The 17,700-nt window shown below is 39.0% G+C and overlaps 1 protein-coding gene across 2 annotated transcripts in view; it reads right to left on the bottom strand.

Moving 5' to 3' along the window:
- Window positions 1–5,617: 5,617 nt before the first annotated feature.
- Window positions 5,618–17,700, bottom strand: part of CCDC141 (coiled-coil domain containing 141) — a 164,082-nt gene continuing 151,999 nt past the window's right edge. The window contains exons 22-24 of one of the 2 annotated variants that reach the window (XM_005857641.2): window positions 17,439–17,555; window positions 9,620–10,473; window positions 5,618–7,486 (exon numbers count right to left, since the gene is read on the bottom strand). In XM_005857641.2, the coding sequence (XP_005857703.1) occupies window positions 7,219–7,486; window positions 9,620–10,473; window positions 17,439–17,555 (1,239 nt within the window). In that variant the 3' untranslated portion in view covers window positions 5,618–7,218. The remainder of the gene's footprint in view (window positions 7,487–9,619; window positions 10,474–17,438; window positions 17,556–17,700) is intronic. The other variant, XM_014546421.1, reaches the window with a different exon arrangement.

The following is a 17,700-nucleotide window of genomic DNA, read 5'->3' on the forward strand; positions in this document are numbered from 1 at the left end:
AAGTTTCCAGTTAAATGTAGGTACCAAAGTAGCCACTTGCATTCTTTTTTAACTAATTAATAGTACAAGATATGGCTTTATGAAACTGATTACTTTTTAAAGTAGAATACAATGGCTGACATATTCTAGTTCTGGGTTCTACCAAGAAATCGTGGAGATATATGGGCAGCATGAGCCCATCTTGCAGATATTGAAGTACTTAATCTTGATAGTTATTCATTCTTGCAGTGCAACAGAGTGCCAACTGATACATCACCTGGGATTTGATGTCAGAGACCAAAGGACTCCTTTTCTTCTGTTATTATTGGAGAAGCTCAGCTCTACAATGCTATTGTTACAATGTCTTTCTAATTTTTCTCTTGGGCTATTGATGACAATGGCCAGCAAATGTAGGTACCAAAGTACTTTGGTGAGCATTGTCTCCTTCAGATAATTTACCTCTTTCCAACCACCCTCCCTCCCCCTTCTCGCAAGTATCGCAGGAAGCTGCAAGAAAAATCAGTGTTAGATGTTGCAACTAGATTAGAAATATCTGTGATGTCTATAACCAATTTCCAGAAAAGGGACAATCTGTGTTCGTTGGCCTGTGGAGACGGCTGATTCACTGGGATTTATTTTTGCCATCTCCCTGCCTTTCTCCTGGATGCAATTGTTGCAGGCTTCCTGCTTTTGATGAACTTGTTATATTCACTTAGTACTTACAAGAGTTGTTTTTTTTTTAGTAGATTTGGGGGATTTTCTACATAGAAAATCATCCTACCTATAAATAAAGATGGTTTTATTTCTTCTTTTCCAATCTGTGTAACTTTCCTTTCCCTTGCTTGTCTTACTCACTAGCTAGGACTTCCAGTACAGTGCTGCGTGAGAGGCTCTGCTGTCTCCAGCGAAGAATTCTCATGCCTCTTCTTGTTTCTGGTGGCTGCAGTCTCTCACGCCACGTGGCTCACAGCAGCTGCTTGTCACCCACCTCTGCGTCCATGGCCCCATGGCCCTTCCCTGTGTGTCTCCTGTCTCCATCTCTGTCACGCCTTCTTGTAAGAATACCAGTCACTGAATTTAGGGACTACCAGACACCCTGTTCTACCCAGTATAGTTCTCCAATTGGGTAACAAAAATGTCATGTAGACACATCATGACCTCTGCCTTCCTCTCAGGGGCTCCCCACATACATTTACATTAACTCCCCACATACACATGTGTTTCCTGAATCTGTAGGAAATTCACACTGAGGAGGATGAAGCCCAAATTTGACAGTCTCTTCACCCTGATGTTTGGCTATTTTTCTCTTCCTGCCTACATTTCCCAGCACTTAGGGGGACACAGCATGCAGCCCAACTCCTTCCGGTTCCCACAGATCCCATTTCCTCACAAGAATCATCATTAGTTTCTCGTTTTTAAGGGGGGGAGACATTTTTATTTAATCTGATAACCCTGACCAGGATTTGATAAGTAATTCTACTTCTCCCTTAAGAGTGATAGAAATGAATAAACAGGCATTTAAAAAGGCATTGCCTGGAGCTGCATCAACTTCAATCAAAGGCAGGCCTCTGAGGGCCGGCATGGTGATGGCTGCTAGAGAAGGCTGTGGAGCAGGTGGGCATTTTAGCCTTTTTAATTCTGCCAGGTAACTGCTGTCCTACTGTGTGTCCAACTGTTCGGTTTGCCTGTCTGTGTGTGGGTTTGCATAATACTTATTACACAGAAAGGGGGTTTTCTAGCATCACTAGCATAATATGGGCTAGCCGCTAGAGACTATTTGCCATGAGTAGAGCATGTTTCTTTTCTTTTAAAAAAAAGTATGCTTCTTTATAGTTCATCTTTTGAATTCTTATCTCTGAAAGATTTTATTAAATGATTTTTAGTGCCAGTGTAAGATAAAAATGTCATTTTGAAGTTGTTTGAATCAATAACATTCTTGGAAGAGAACAGCTGTTGAATGACAAAGGGAAAGGTGTATTTCATTAGCTATCTCCGGAGCTGGATTTCACAAGTATTGACTTACGTGGGTTCTAAATGGGAAAAAAAAAAGCCATAGCAGGGAGCCATCCAAATACAGATGGAAAACTTCAAGTTATGTAACTATTATTGTTCTGGTTTAAAGAAAAATCAGGTTGGATCAATGTTTTCCAGCTACTCCCATGGTTAAAATATGTTTCAACTTCACCTATTTTTATTATTGTGCTACAGGGAAGTAAATGCACTCAATCATTCTTGTCTATACAATTCTTTCTGTTCCCTGTCCTTTAAGGAGGAGAGAAAGTTAATTTTATGGTATAATAAGAAGGATTTTTGAATCCTCCATTATAAAAGGAGGAAAAATAAATCCTCCTAGTTTAAGGAGTAAATAAAATAAAATAAAAATCTCCCATTTTATACAAAGGAGGAAATATCCTTTGAACAAAAGGAAGAGCTACTTGGCCAATCAGACTCAAGAATCAAAGACTGTTCATCTGGAGGCGTGTCATGCATCCAACCTTCACCACCGATGCCTGGGTGATTCATGATGTGACGCACACTCTCACCACACCAGGAGCGGTGGTGTGGGGATTCATGGGTAAAGGCCAAATTAGTAGCTTTTTACTTTCATTTGAGGTTGAACTTATACACACCTGATAACATCCAAATCTCATCTCGTGATAAAAGCAGAGAAACTGAATTGTTGCTTTAAGCAGGACACGTTCACTCGTGAATGCAAATCTTTTGGCTTTCTGATGTAGCTCAAGATTCTGCTTACTATTAATGGAAAACAGTGTGTCATGCTTTGGCATTTGCTTTGACAAGCACAATATCAGAGCATACTAGGAGGGAATATTTTATTTTGTTTCAACTAACCTATTTCACGGATACATTTAAAATATTGTAGATACAACAGGAATGTCAAAAAACATCCAATAGTGCCCTGGCCTGTGTGGCTCCGGTAAACTGAAAGGTTGTGGGTTCAATTCCTGGATAGGGCACATACCCAGATTGTGGGTTTGATCCCAGGTTGGGCATGTATGGGAGGCAATCCATCCAATCCATCCATCTCTCTCTCTCTCTCTCTCTCTCCCTCTCCCTCTCCCACTCCCCCTTGCTCTCTCTATAGAATCAATAAAAACATGTCCTCAGGTGAGGATTTGGGATAAAAAAGCTTCATATAGCAATTTCTAGTAAGGAATGGTCATAAATAAAAACAAAGTGGAACAAGGTGCCATATTATTTCCTTCCTTCATTTGGAATTCAAGTACACATATGAATGAAATGCTGGTTTCAAATAAAATCTGTTCACAACCAGATTACTGAGCCCCCACTGCAATAAAACATTGACAATATGTGGAGTGTTCTAAAGAAGTGCATAACTTCTGGTTTGGGCAGGTAGGACATAGTCACTGAGCATGGAGACACCCACTTCTGCACTGACACCTGAAGATGATTGTGCCTGCTTTTATCTGCTCTAACATGTTGGAACAATGGCCCTGGATTTTGCCTCTTCTCTCTGCAGTATTATTTTGACCACTGGAGCCAGCATCTATCTGGGTCTAACTCAGAGAATCAGGAGGATTCTTATTTATGTTTTGTAGGTTAGGTGTTTTATACATTCTTCCTGGCTAGAAGCTGATTATGACTGGGCAATGTTCACAATAAGGAAGAATAATCAGGGAACAAACATATTGTTCTCTTTTTATATCCCCTACCCTCTCTCTCCAAAAAGAAAAAAACAAGCGAAGTTTATCTTGTTTACCTCTGACAACAATTCAAGACATATAATATTAGGTGCTGGAAATATAATGATGAACAGGGATGTCAAGATCCTGCTGATAAAGATCTCATACTCTCGCCAGAGGAGACAGATGCTCGAACATGCAATGCTGATGCTGTGCATTGATGGGCATGAGGATGGGCAGCTCTGGTGCTGACAGTGCACATAGCAGGAACATCTGCACTCCACCCGATGGGTCAGAAGGCTTCTTGGGGGAAGTGTCTCAAATGGAACTGGAAAAGTAAGCAGCTGTTAAGCTACATGTAGATAGGGTAGAAGATAATACGGGAGTTCGGGAGAGAAAGGACTAGGGAGAGAAAGAGCATGAAGTTGAATATTGCTTTGCGGGGAGGAGAGGTCAGAAGGGATAGGAACAGAGGCTGGGAAGGGGAGGCCAGGTATGCAAGGATCTCATATACTACACGAAGGAATTTAAACTTAAGTGAAGCAGTTAGAAAGTTTCACAGTAATCTATTTTAAGCCTGTGTCTTGACTATATGGTAACATTATTGAATGAAATAGCTAACTTTTTTTTCTGATTTTTTCCCAACTATTTTAGGTATTATAAAATATGCAGAGGTTCAAATGTAAGGATTTGTATAGTACATTTCTCCTGGAATTCAGTGTGAGGAAAACTTTACAACCAAATGTTTATACATACCTTTATGAGAAAAAGAGCTGGGAAACTCTGTGATTTTGCTTATAGGAAGCTTAACACACACTTGGCGCTGCACTCCTTTAAGGTGTCAAGTATATATTCTCTTTAATCTTTCATTTTCATTTTCTTGTTGAAAAACTGTTCTGATATGACTAACTGTCCAGAATTTTTTCCAGAAGCAAATGGGCAAAAATCGTAATTATATCTTAAAATAGGGTCATCATTTGAAGTTCCTATGTTTTCCATTTTAACCAATGATTTTAGTTCATATTTTCATAAGGAGAATTCTTTGATCAAGACAGAAATCCTAGCAAAAAGGAAAATCATGCTGAAATCTTTGAAATTTAAATATAACCAATTGGCCCGGCCAGCATGGCTCAGTGGCTGAGTGTGGACCTATGAACCAGGAGGTCACAGTTCAACTCCCAGTGAGGGCACATGCTTGTGTTGCGGGCCCCATCCTCAGTGAGGGCCATGCAGGAGGCAGCCAATCAATGATTCTCCCTTATCATTGATGTTTCTAACTCTCCCTCTCCCTTCTTCCCTGAAATCAATGAAAATATATTAAAAATAAATATAACCAATAGCTAATTATTCTTTACTGCTGTGGGAATTAACTAGTCAATTGAGAGCCCAGAAAAATAGGTAGGTAGGTACACAGATAGACACAGAGATATACAGAGAGCTATCTGAAATATATCATGAATATCAGCACTGTCTTTTTCCAACATTTGAACTCTATTTATGTGTATATATGTGTATGCATATATGTACAATCTTATATTTATACATACATCAAATATAGCAGGGGCTTTACACACCTTATTTGTTCATACACCATGAATATATGTATGTCCCACCCTGCTCCCCGAAGGATTAATATTAACTAGCACGCAACAGGTGAAGCAAATCGGCAAGTCCCCATCCCCTAAATACCACAGATTCAAACAAGCTGACAAAATGGGAAAGGAGATCCCACTAAATTATCACGACGAGACAGAGGGTGGGGCAAGAATTTGTTACCTGGTCCTGCCTATTTGCTTTGGACATGAGTAGATTTTACTCTTTAGTTTCAACATGGGAATAGCAGTTAGGCGAGATATGCAAAATACTTGGAGCTGGACCAAAAGGATAGGTGAGTTAAGAGACCATGTATTTCCTGAGATGCTGTGTATATAAGCTTTTAATAGGTTTATGTCAAAAATTGAAAGAAAATTATGAGATTTAATATTTTAATTAAACTAAATATGGAGCACAAGAAAACAAATGCAACTTTTTACTCAACCACACACTTCATATCTTCAGGTAAATTCAGTAACTTTTAAATATCAACTTGAATATATTACATTTAAATATTTTATTATTTGTAGACAGTGTTATAGCAACATGATTAATTCCTTCCCTTCTCCAAAAAACTATAATGAATTATTCTTTCAACTCAAGATTTTACTCTAGCATGACAAGACTATTTTTAAAATCTAAAAAAAAATGCATCTCTTATTTACGTCTATTTTTTTAAAGGAGCTAAAACGATGATCCTTTTTTCTAAGTAATATATTTCATAAAGCCATAAAACATTCTTCAATATCACAGTGATAATTATAAGAAAGAATAGAATTCATCTTATGTCATTTACTACACACTGTCCTCCCACCCCCCAGAACATACTAAATGCATCCTCCTGAATTTAATTTCAAGTCTCTGCAAAGGACATAGTCTTAAGAAATTAGAAAGGAATTTAAGCTCCAATTCATAGAATGTCATTTTCTCATATGTGAACAGCTAGAGATCATATACTAACACCACTCCTTTAATTTAATATTCTGAAGAAACAATATCTGAAAGAGAACTAGAAGACAGGAGGCAGTGTGATAGCAAATTACATTAAACAATACAATTACCCTTAGTCTTCATAGCATGCTTTTTAAAATTGTATAGATTTTTATAAGATATGAAATGAAAACTCTCAATTGTCCAAGAGGTAGATGATGACCCCATTTTCCAAGTGGGAAACTGAGGCACTGATATGCCTTACCATAGGCTGCAAACATGGTTAGCAGCAGAATCAAAACTAGAAGCAGGCAGAACATGGCTGCCTCACATCTGCCAATGGAATGACAGGAATAATGTTGGTCCCCCCGCGTTGCCTGTGTTCCATCTTATTCTATGACAAGCATAGCTTTGGAGCTTTGAAACTCCATTTAAAGTTGGAGTTGCACATCTATTCTCCAATGGCAAGCTTGTGAGATCAACATGAGCAGCGGTTATTTATGGCAGCATCCTCAGACTCAGGAATGTGGACTATGTTGAAACCACATAGGATATATTTCAATAAATGAGATCAAGACATGAAAAACAAAATTAAAGGACACGTAATGCAATAACAAAAATTACAACATCAGTTCAATATTTCTACTGTGATTCCACAAAGAGATGTATATGTGTACAATTAAAAATAATTTTTCAAACAATTGGATTTGAAATTTGACTCACATCTCTATGCTATGAGCCTTGATCTGCATGCTCCTAAATTAGGAAGGAACAAATAGCATAATTTTACTGTTTCATATTGAACACATCTCTCTCTAGAATACAAAAATGTACCCTTATCCAAGGCAAGTCATTTTCTAAGCTCCTCAAATAGATTAAAGCACTAAAGAAAACTGGATTATTTCACTGAACAGTGGTATTAGCCAAACAAGCAATATGGCCGGAAGAGAGATACAGTTGGTGGGGTGCTTTGTGGGAAATGCAGGAAAATAAACAACAGTATTGTCCTTGAGGCTTGTGAGAATGATGTCCATGGGTGCCAACCCCACAGTTACTGTATGAGTAGCCAGTACATGAGCGATACACTAACATAGATGACACACAGCATGATCCAGTTTATCCTTGTGATTGGCGGCCTGCGGTTACCTGTCACATGGAGGATGACATTGGAAGAGAGAATGCCACTAGAGTTCTGGGCCCGAGCCACATAGAGGCCTGCGTCTGCCCCGCATACCTTCGGAATGAACACCGCATGTCTCGTCTCCTTGTGTAAAACCTGTAAGTGTCCATCTGCAGGCAATTTCTGGCCCTTCTTGTACCTGAAGCAGAGAGTCAGTTTTTAAAATCAGGATCACTGTTTATTCATATTTTATCCAATTTCTAAAAACCACTGCAGAGGCCCATCACCACGGCAATATTCTCTTGCAGGGGCAGGGACTTTGCAGCTACCACAGATTCCAAAGGGGCTGTTTATCCTTCAAGCAGAGGTTGGCAGCTGGTGGCCAGAGAAGTGCCTGATCGGCTCAGACCATGTTTTTAAAAAGCACATTTTTTGACAGCAGTTAACAATTGGAATGTTGCATATGAGAATTCAGATATCCAACTACTCTCAAAAAAGCAGACCATCTGGTCACACGGGGGCTCCATTTGCTCATAGCAATTATCTAGAATGGGAAATGGTACCCTCCTATTTGGCCCCCCTCATTCTTTCAGCTGCGATGGAACAGCAGTTTGTGGCGTCTGGAATCTGCATTGGAGTGACCCACATCTGCCCCATTATATTCATCCCATACGATCCACATGAAAATACCAATGTGCTGTGTTAGAAGAAGGTACTTATACAGCATTTCCTGGAGAAATGAGTTCATTTAATTAATGGTTTAATCTCATTAGAAGAAAATTGTTTTTAATTATAAAAGGCATTTATGCAATTGGATTATTACTATTAATGACATGTTTCTAAAAGTTTCCTATGAACATGAGCACTTAGCTGCATATTTTTATAAAGCAAATAATTTGTTTATTTTTGTATATTCTAGATTCTTTACTTATCAAGACCCACATTCTTCTACATAAGAAGTGATGACAAATCTGAATCGTTTTCTGTTCTCATGGCCTAAGCGATAATTTTGCATTTTTCCAAGTATCCTAAGAATGTGTGATAGCTCGCCAGTTATTAATGGAGTAAAATTGCAAATCTGAGGGTAAGATGTTTTCTCACAATAGTCCTTCAGTATTATAGTTGCAATCGTTCTTCAAGAATATGTACTAACCAAGTTATTTGTTATGTGGACAAAAATAAGAAACACTTCAGACAACATTTTTCTTTGGGGTAAACTGATATTTAATGATGAATTAAATATCTTTTAAGTTCATAAATATGAAATTCCTGATCTGTAAAAAACCATGCAATTGTAAAAACAACAAAATAAAACAAAAAGCATAAATGCTGCACTGTAGCACAAGTGCAATTTCTTTTAATAATCTGAGAAACCAAAGTTTTCTCATAAATTCTTTAGATAACCGACTCACACTTCAAGTACCACCAGTGGGCACACACAATTACTGAAACTGATCACTTAATATCGACTTAAACATTATGATAAATAGATGCTATTTTACTTATCGTAGTTTAGAAACATGAACTCGTTCCCACAAATTTATAACTTTGTCCTTAAATAAATATGCTTAAGGTTGAAAATTTTCTAAAATGTTTAAAAGTAACCCAAGTATTGAGAAAGTTAGAACTGCTTTCATGGCAACAGTATGTGATTCAAAACCTGTATTCTGCAGTTTACTCTTATTAAAACAAATAGGCTAAAAAATAATAATGTCTCCAGAGTGAAATCATATTGTTTACAGCTCAGTTATTGAACCACCTTTCAAAAATGGGTTTATTACCTGTCACTGCAAGTAACTGTGAAAGAAATGTTTTTATTCCACCTCTCACATTGAAGAAATGTATAAAAAGAAATCTTAGTGAAACAAACAAGGACTGCAAAAGTGACATGAGTGACTGCTGGGAAGAGAAAGAAGTTGAGAGAGGCAAATGAAAGAAAAGGGGAAAACCACCTTCTTATGGGTTTGTTTGTTTTTTTAATTGAGTAAGGGATGTTAAACCAAGAAAATGTCGTGCTTATGCAAAGCATCTCAACTCGCCATCTTTAGAAATGTGGAATGTTAAATGGATACAAAAAGAGCACAAGGAAGTCACAGTGCTTTTGGAGTTTGTTAAGTTATTATTTTATATGGTTACTTTTTTTGCTTCAGGGGATTAGCCATGCTGCTCCTAAGATGAGAGTTGGGGGTTGGTGTGAGGTTGCATCATGCAGAGTTGCAGTGCTGCCGAATATTAATCAGCTGTCCCTGCCCCTGTAAGTTAGTGCCCACGAATGATTCCCTCAGTGATTCAATTTGTTTCTGGTTAAGGCTCATCATTATAGGCTACCCACCATGTCAGTGTAGGCTCTGGAAATCCTGTTACTTCAACTTCCAAAGTCACTGGAGAACCTTCCACGACAGTGACATTAGACTGGAGCCTGGAGAAACTCGGTGCCTGGCCAGCTAGGCTGACCACGCTGTTCTTTGCTGATGTACTTTTAATCTCTTCCTGGGAAACCACTTGCCTCTGATAGACCCGGCTGGGGCCTAATTGAAACCCGAGGCCCGAGAGCGCGCCCGGGGAAGCATGCAGCCTGTCTTGGGTTTTAGTGCCGTTATTAGCAGCATGCATTTCCTCCCGGGTTTCTAGCACACTTTCCCGAGCCCGCGGGTGCTGCTGGCAAGCTCGCTCATGCACTCCACTCGGCATGCTCCCAGGATGGTCAGCGTGGCTTTTGCTGATGGCTGTACTCTGTTCCAGAAACCCTCTGGAGGTGAATGGGGGCTCAGCTTTGAACTGGGGGGAAGGCTTCTCAAAATGACTTGAAAATGTTTCTCTCTCATCACTGCAAGTATCAGCAAAAGCAGCAGGCGGAGGAAGGCCACACTCCTGGGCCTCCCCTGGACCACTGGCCCCCATCTGCATCCTGTCGCTGCTCCTGTGAAGGCTGTGGGAGGGACTGGCGTGTTCTTCTACCTCCATGTCGGACGGTGCGAGCGGGGAATCGGGGCTCCCTGGCAGTGGAGGTAAGGAGATGTCATCGGGAGAGACACACTCATGTTCTTCTGCAGAAAGCGTGTCCGCAGGCAGGGGCAGACCTTGGACACCACGCTCTTGGCCAGAGGAGAGCCGCGGTCGGTCTGGAGGTAGCTGAGCCTCACCTGCTCCATCTACGGGCAAAATGCCTGCCCCCTGCCCCTGCTCCTTCAAAACAGAGAAGCCAAAGCTTTTGGTTAGTCATTGGTTTTCTTTTTCCAGGTCTCAAACTCAACTTCAGAGAGACGATTTGAGAAAACCCACAGCGAGGTAAAGCGGGCCCTGGCTCAAGCATTAGAGAACTTGAAACCACTTGTCTATTTAAACTGGCCACAGGCCCATCCCATGACAGGAATCGGTAAACTGACCTCCCATCTCCGAGTGAAACATGATAGACTTTGTGAAGAGAGAACAGCCTAGTTATCATCTCTAATGAAGCACTTGGACTGGATAAATGTCTTTTCAAATCATAACCTGAGGAGCCTCCTTTCACCAGCAAATTCTGCGTCGGCTTATCTGTCTACACTCCCCGTGAACCCCGCTCCTACACATCAGAGGCTCCCCTGCTAGGTGAGCTCTGAGACTCCACTAGAATAGCCCCCTTCCTTCCTCAGGAAAGTTGTTCTTTTCGTTTTATTTTTTACTGTGGCAAAATACACATAACATAAAATTTACCACTTTAACTATGTTTAAGTGTACAGTTAAGTGCCAGTAAATACATTCATATTATTGTGCAACCATCACAACAATCAACTCCAGTACTTTTTCATCTTTCCAAAGTGAAACTCTGTTCTCCATTCTCTCTCCCGCCAGCCCCTTCCACTTTCTGTCTCTATGAATTTGACAACTCTATATACTTAGTCATTTTTAATGACTGGTTTTATTTTCTTAGAGCCCCTTAGTTCTATTCTCACATTGAGAAATATCTACAGAGAGCCTGTTATATACTAGGTACTGTGCTAGGCATTGGAGAGATGAAATGGTGAATAAAAGTCAATACAGCCTCTGCCCTCATGGAGATGATAGCCTAGTGGGGAATGTAGATATTAATGGAACCATCGCACATTATGACCTTTCACAATGAAACACACCAAGATACAATAGAGGAACACCTGCCATTCATCTTTCTGTCCCAGGTGGGAACGTAAGTTGTGCCAGTCAGCACCTACTTCTCACATGGTTCTATTACTTCTCCCCACTAATCCACGTCTATCTCTGGTTTAAGAAGAGGCTCAAATATGCCCTTTGGCACAGACTCAAAAGAACAGTGAAGCTGAAAGGGACCCCATCTATCCCAACCAGCTTGTTTTACACAGACTCCTTTCTTTGCCTCTCCTCAGCATTTGGATGCATGTTTTACTTAATTAACAATGACTGGTTTTTGTTCCAATGCTACAGCGTGCACATGAGAAACTTATGTCTTGCCTTGACCTTGAGTTCTTCGTTTTTGCACATAGTCCTGCTCCTGACATACTTTATAAGTGATTTTTGAGAAATAAATGTGTTTTTAGGTTGAAGAATAGAAGTAAAAAAACAACAATGCCCCTTCTAGCCTACAGACATGACTTGTTTTCAGGGAAATCATAAACCCAGCTTAGAGAAAGTGGTTTTCTTCAGCCACTTAAGAGAAGTTTGCATTTTGAGTCTAAGTGAGTTCTTAAAAGTCCTTCTAATTAAAAGAATAAATAAAACACAAACCCAGTAGGTAATGCCTCTCCTTTTTTTGGTTTTCCTACTACACCTGCCTCTTTTTATCTAAACACAAACTCAGTAGGTAAAGCCTCTCCTTTTTTTTGGTTTTCCTACTACACCTGCCTCTTTTTATCTTTTCCTGAAAGTAGGATGTTTTTCTTCCTTTTCTTAGGGACATTGATCCAACTTCCCATTCAGTCTAAAAATCTCTATGCCATCTGGCAGCCTCTGTTTGCACACTTTTCCTGAAGGGTGCTTTCTTTGAAGATAATTCTATGCTTTACTTGATTTAAGAATCTCTTTCTATCATTAGCAAAGAGCTGCCTTCTCTCAGTACCCACCAATGAATCTGCACTGGCCTCCTGGAGTAGCAGAGATGTCCATCTGCTCTCCTCTTAAAACAGCCCTTTACTATTGGGAGAACTGGTCCCACAGCCCCTCAGTCTCTGTCTTTGAACTTTCATCATCCTGACCACCTTCTGGAGGTCTTGGTCCTATTGCTATGACCTGCTTCACAGGGAAGCAGAGACATTTGTTGATCTAAGGATTACCCAGGGGCAGGCAACTCTTTAATGACTTCTTTGAATAACCTATGGCTCTCCAGAAAAGAATAATGTTTTTAAAATGTGTGAACATTTTCAAAAAATTTAGGAGGGAAACTAGAAAAAAAGTCCAGGCCAGTCTCCCCACTCCTCACTCCCTCCTGGAGAGGAACTGACTTACCTAATTGCGGGTTTAGTAGAAGAGACCCAACAATCGCAGCTCTCTCTTTGATGTTCTTTGTTTCAGATCTGCCTTCCACCAAATGGGTGCGTTTACATTGGCTATAAGGCATGAAAAACCCCTGGACAGGAAGCCTGTGGTTGTCTAGCTATGCACCCAAGTGGCTGGGTAGACAAAAATGTCTAAATCAGAGATGAAGTTTTGGAAAACCCTCTTAGATAAGTCCCAGTCGTGTCCTCCAATCCAGCTTTTACTGGTTACTGATTTCTGACTGCTGAGTCTCCCTTTCGGACTGTCCCAAACTAAAAAAGGCAATCCAAGAATATTATTTTTCACTCCCTACAACTCCTAAAGCATAAAAAATACTTTCTGCAGAAAATAACACTACCTGATAACTTCTGACAATAAGAGAGAGTTTTCTCAAATCTTCTTTTTTAGAAACTTTTCAACTGATTAATATTCCCTCTAAATATGTTTATTTCCAGGATTCATTTACTTTCCAGAATGGGAAGCAACCAAATTATCTCTTTGATCTATATATGTTTTTATTATAGTGATTGTACTATTTTTTTTTTGTTTTTGTAAGAACCACATGGGACTATGAATTTATACCGAGTCTTTAAACAACTAAAATCTCGTACTTTCTCTGACCATTAATATCACTGATAAAAATGTTGAACACTGCATAGGTTAGGACAAGGCCAGATGTCTACCCCTGGCAAGGAAAGCTGTCTTCCAGGGTGACATTGATGAACTACTTGACACTCTTGGGTACAATTATCACCAGACCAAACTCTCATTCAGCTCACATTTTCCCACTTAAAAGAGATAACATGAGTGTGTTTATCAAATGGCTTCCTGAAACCATAATAAATTTTGTCTATGGCACTAATCTAGAACTGCCCAGTAAATAATCATCTCAGAAAGAAAAATAAGATGAGTTTAATACAAGTTTTTCTGAGCAAATCATGTTGGCTTTTGGCATTTCTGCCTTAATTTCGAATGCAAATAAGCTTTCAGTCTCTAAATCATTATGAATTTTATAAACATTCCGTCTAAATCTCACTGAGTTATACGTTCCTGGATCTACTAGTTTTCCTTTATGATAATGGTTCCTCAACATTCACATATGCCAACTTTTTTTTTCATATTTCCCCACCATGAAACTGTGTTTTTTTTCTGACAGTAGAAACAGTATGTGTGAGAGTGTGTGTACATGTGTGTATTTCTACAAAAAGGTAGTTTAATCTATATATTTCAGCACAGGTAGGGCATATTTGCATCAATCTGATTAATTCTGGCAAAAAGGCTGGGCAATTGATCTAATTCACTATAACACATCCCATTCTCAATGTGTTTCTCTTACAGCCTTGGTTGCTCTTTGTCTTTTTTGTTGATTTCTTTCTCTTTTCCCAACTTCTAAATATACGAATAACAAATGATCTTGTCTTTATGTTCTGTAATATTCTCTATATACTTTCCCCTCAAAGATCTCACCCACTTTCACATCTAATGACCAGTTAACTTTTATTTAATAACCCTAAATCTATAGCCTCAGATATTTTGTCAGGATTTCTGAACTTTCATTTCCATTGATGAACATAATCACTTGGATTTCTAATCATTGCCAAACACAATGAATACAGAATACAATGATATTCTACATCCACCAAACAAAGAGTATAACACCAATCCTCAAAGTACATAGAGTGGGAAGCCACCTCTGTGGTAAATTTAAGGAAACACCACAAGACTTTACCTTCCAAAATATCTCAATCTTATCTTGGGCTCAGTACAATTAAATGAAGCTAAGTAAGAAGTGGTGAAAAAAAGACATTAAACATAGGGCTTGGTCTATGAAAGGCATTTCTGGGAATTTGGAAGGGGCTTTGGGCAGCCAAGGAGTTGACTTGGCACCTTTGGGCACTTGGAGTGAACAAGATAAAAGAGAACTGAAGGTGGTGAACAACACTTTGTCTTCTTCCCAAATTTTTTCCAAAGCAAATGTCTCAAGATCATCTCCCCCTGCCTACCTAGGGATCAGGATTAGAGAAGGAGGGTCCAGGGAGCGTCCTCACCCAGGCTGATAAGAGCACGCCACTGAACTGTTTGCTATAAAAGTAATTCCATGCTGCTGCTTTATTAACCATCATGCAGACAGATGAATGCAAAGAGGGGAAAGGTTTGGCATAGGAATCTAGAGTATCATTACAAAACAGCTTACGTATATGCAGCAGTTCCTTGGAGCTCCCTCTGGTCTTGTGGAAAGAGTTACATGGCTGAAATTCAGAAGAACTGGGCTGCCTGCCCAGTTCTGACACTACTTTGCTGTGATTTTTGGAGGGCAAAATATATCAACTCTTTTGGCCTCAGTTTCCTCAACTGTAAAATGAGATTTGATCAGATGATTGTTAAATCCCTTCTAGCACTAGAATTCTATAACTCTAATTGCTGGCATGGCAAGCCTTCATCTTCTACTGAACAGTTCTGTGACTTTAGGCGAATCTCTTAATACTCTGCATCTCCATTTAATCTTAGGAGTTTTCACATATTATTGTGGATTTAGCTTCAGTCTTCACCTTGGGGTTAAAATACCATCACTAATCTGTTAGCAGTGCAATGAGCATTGCATTTACTGAATTGCCCAATTCCACCTGCTGCATTTTTGGGTCAGAAAAATGAGAAGCACTTTACTATCTCCAGGAGAAAATCTTGTGATTAATACATTCTTGTGATATGTTGGTGGAATTGTTCTTTCTGACTTATATCATTTCCCAAGGAAGATCAACACAATTTAAGGGTATTAGAATTGAACTTAGTGATACCTCAACAACCTTTTTATGTGTTGCTTCTTATTATCTGCCCACATGGTGCTTTGGGGAATCATTACATCTGACCTATAATATAAGTGATAGAGACAGTCAGAGGGTAAATGTGATTGTGATATTTAAAAGTGAAGATTACTACTGCCTTTAATTTTGCTTTCTGTACCAATTGTACTGAGTGTTATACATGAAATCATGCCAATGAGGGTTCTTGACAGCTGTAATTGTGGACCTTCATTTTTATCCTAAATAACTAATGATCGATCGTATCTTTTACTTTATATGAAAATAAAAATGACTTTTGAATGAAGGTAAATCTCTTTTTTCTATTGAAAGGAATTTGTTTCTTTAACTCTTCTTCCAAGCAAAATAATAGCAAGAAAAATCATTTTTTACTACGTTTTGGTTTGGTAGCAATAACTTTCATTTCTAATCTTCGTAAATGTGTGTGGTTGACAATGTAGAAAAATGTGCAGAATTACAAAAATATGGTGTTGGATTTAGTATGTTTTAGAAACAATTAAGAAAATGTGATACATTTAATGTTATTTTTTATTATTTTAACCAGTAGAGTTCAATCAAGAGTGATTTTGCTCCCCAGAAGATGTTTGGCAATTTCTATAGGCACTTTTGGTTGTCACAACTGGTGGGGTGGGGGAGACTACTACTGGCATTCAGAATAGAGGCCAGGACTGCTGCCAAACATCCTATAAAGCAGAATGCTTTGGGCCAAAATGTCTGTAGTACTAAGGTTGAAAAACTCTGATTTAGACCAATCAGAGTAACCAAAGACTAAGATATAAGATTAGGATCCAACAAGTTGTCCAAGGTTTGCCTCAGAGAAGAACCAGGGTCACCCCATCAAAAAAGGCAGCTTGCTTAATGGTTCGTATTGTCTGGTGGTTATATAATTAAACTAGATCTTCACATACATTTAACCCATGGAAAAGGACATATAAACAAGCTCTGAGAACTGTATTAACTCCGAGGAAACATAACTGTTTTTTCATGAAATGTGCACAACAATTGGGGAGATTTTTCTTTTTTTAAGTCTCGGGTCACAAGAAATATTATTTATTAATTTGGAGTAGTTGAGAATAGTGTTGATTCTGCTTGTTACTTGAGTTTCTTGGGAGAGGCAGAACAGAGGGAGCAGGCAACTTGGCAAAGCAAAGAGTCCGGAGGTAATTATAGTCCAGCAGCTATGAATAGAGAGTGAGCAACTTATGCCGAAACCCATAATGATGTGATTTAAATAATACATTTGATATCACGACACATTTGCATTCTGTGGGTATTTGCAGTTTTTGCTACATGCTTAATTTATCTGTAATGCATAGGACTTAAAGTAATCTAAACATTTCCCTAAATAGTTTAGTATTCATACTTCAGTTGGATTCTATATTTTAGTGCCTGGAAATATCTTAAAGGCAGATTCTCTGGGAACAAGATACTATCTGATTTCATATATTAAGGTTTTCTAATGGTACTATAAACAATAAAATCATAGCTTGGTGGTATCGTAAAGTGGGAGAAATAAAATCTGACGTTGGGATTGAAAGAAAGGACAATGAAAGAGACAGCTAAAGATGAGAGAAATAGAAATGGTTTGGGGGTGACAGTATGGTGTTTAAATGGCTACCTCAGTGTCAGTGTAAAATGCTATGGTTCTAGTATTCATTAGGAGGGACTCAGGGAAAGAGCATTGAGCAAAAGGACTAACTAGGGGGTAGAAAGGCAGTAAGGGATGAGGGCACTAGCATTGCATTTACATCGGGAGACTTGATCCATATCGATAAGAAGGCTTCAATACACCTTTTTTTTTGCAATGCACAATGACTTGAACATCAAAACAGAAGTAATGAGTAGCCAAGGCTACGCAATTTTCTTTACCTTATTCATTTCTTCATTGAAAACTGTCTGCTTACTTCTCACTGGTTCTTTCAGAAGGTCAATGCAATCATCATGGAAGTCTTCCGAACTCAGATTCATCTTTAGAGCATCTCCCTGCTGTACAAAGGGATAGTTAGTGAGTGCCTGGGCCAGAAAAGGTGGCGGGACAGTGCCATATAATAATCACTTGGGAGAAAAAAGGCCACTTGCAACCTTTAAGTGAATATATTCCACACAAGACTGATGTCCTCCCATAAGATTT

This window comes from Myotis brandtii, unplaced genomic scaffold (assembly GCF_000412655.1).
Source record: "Myotis brandtii unplaced genomic scaffold, ASM41265v1 scaffold112, whole genome shotgun sequence".
Classification (NCBI taxonomy): Eukaryota; Metazoa; Chordata; class Mammalia; order Chiroptera; family Vespertilionidae; genus Myotis; species Myotis brandtii.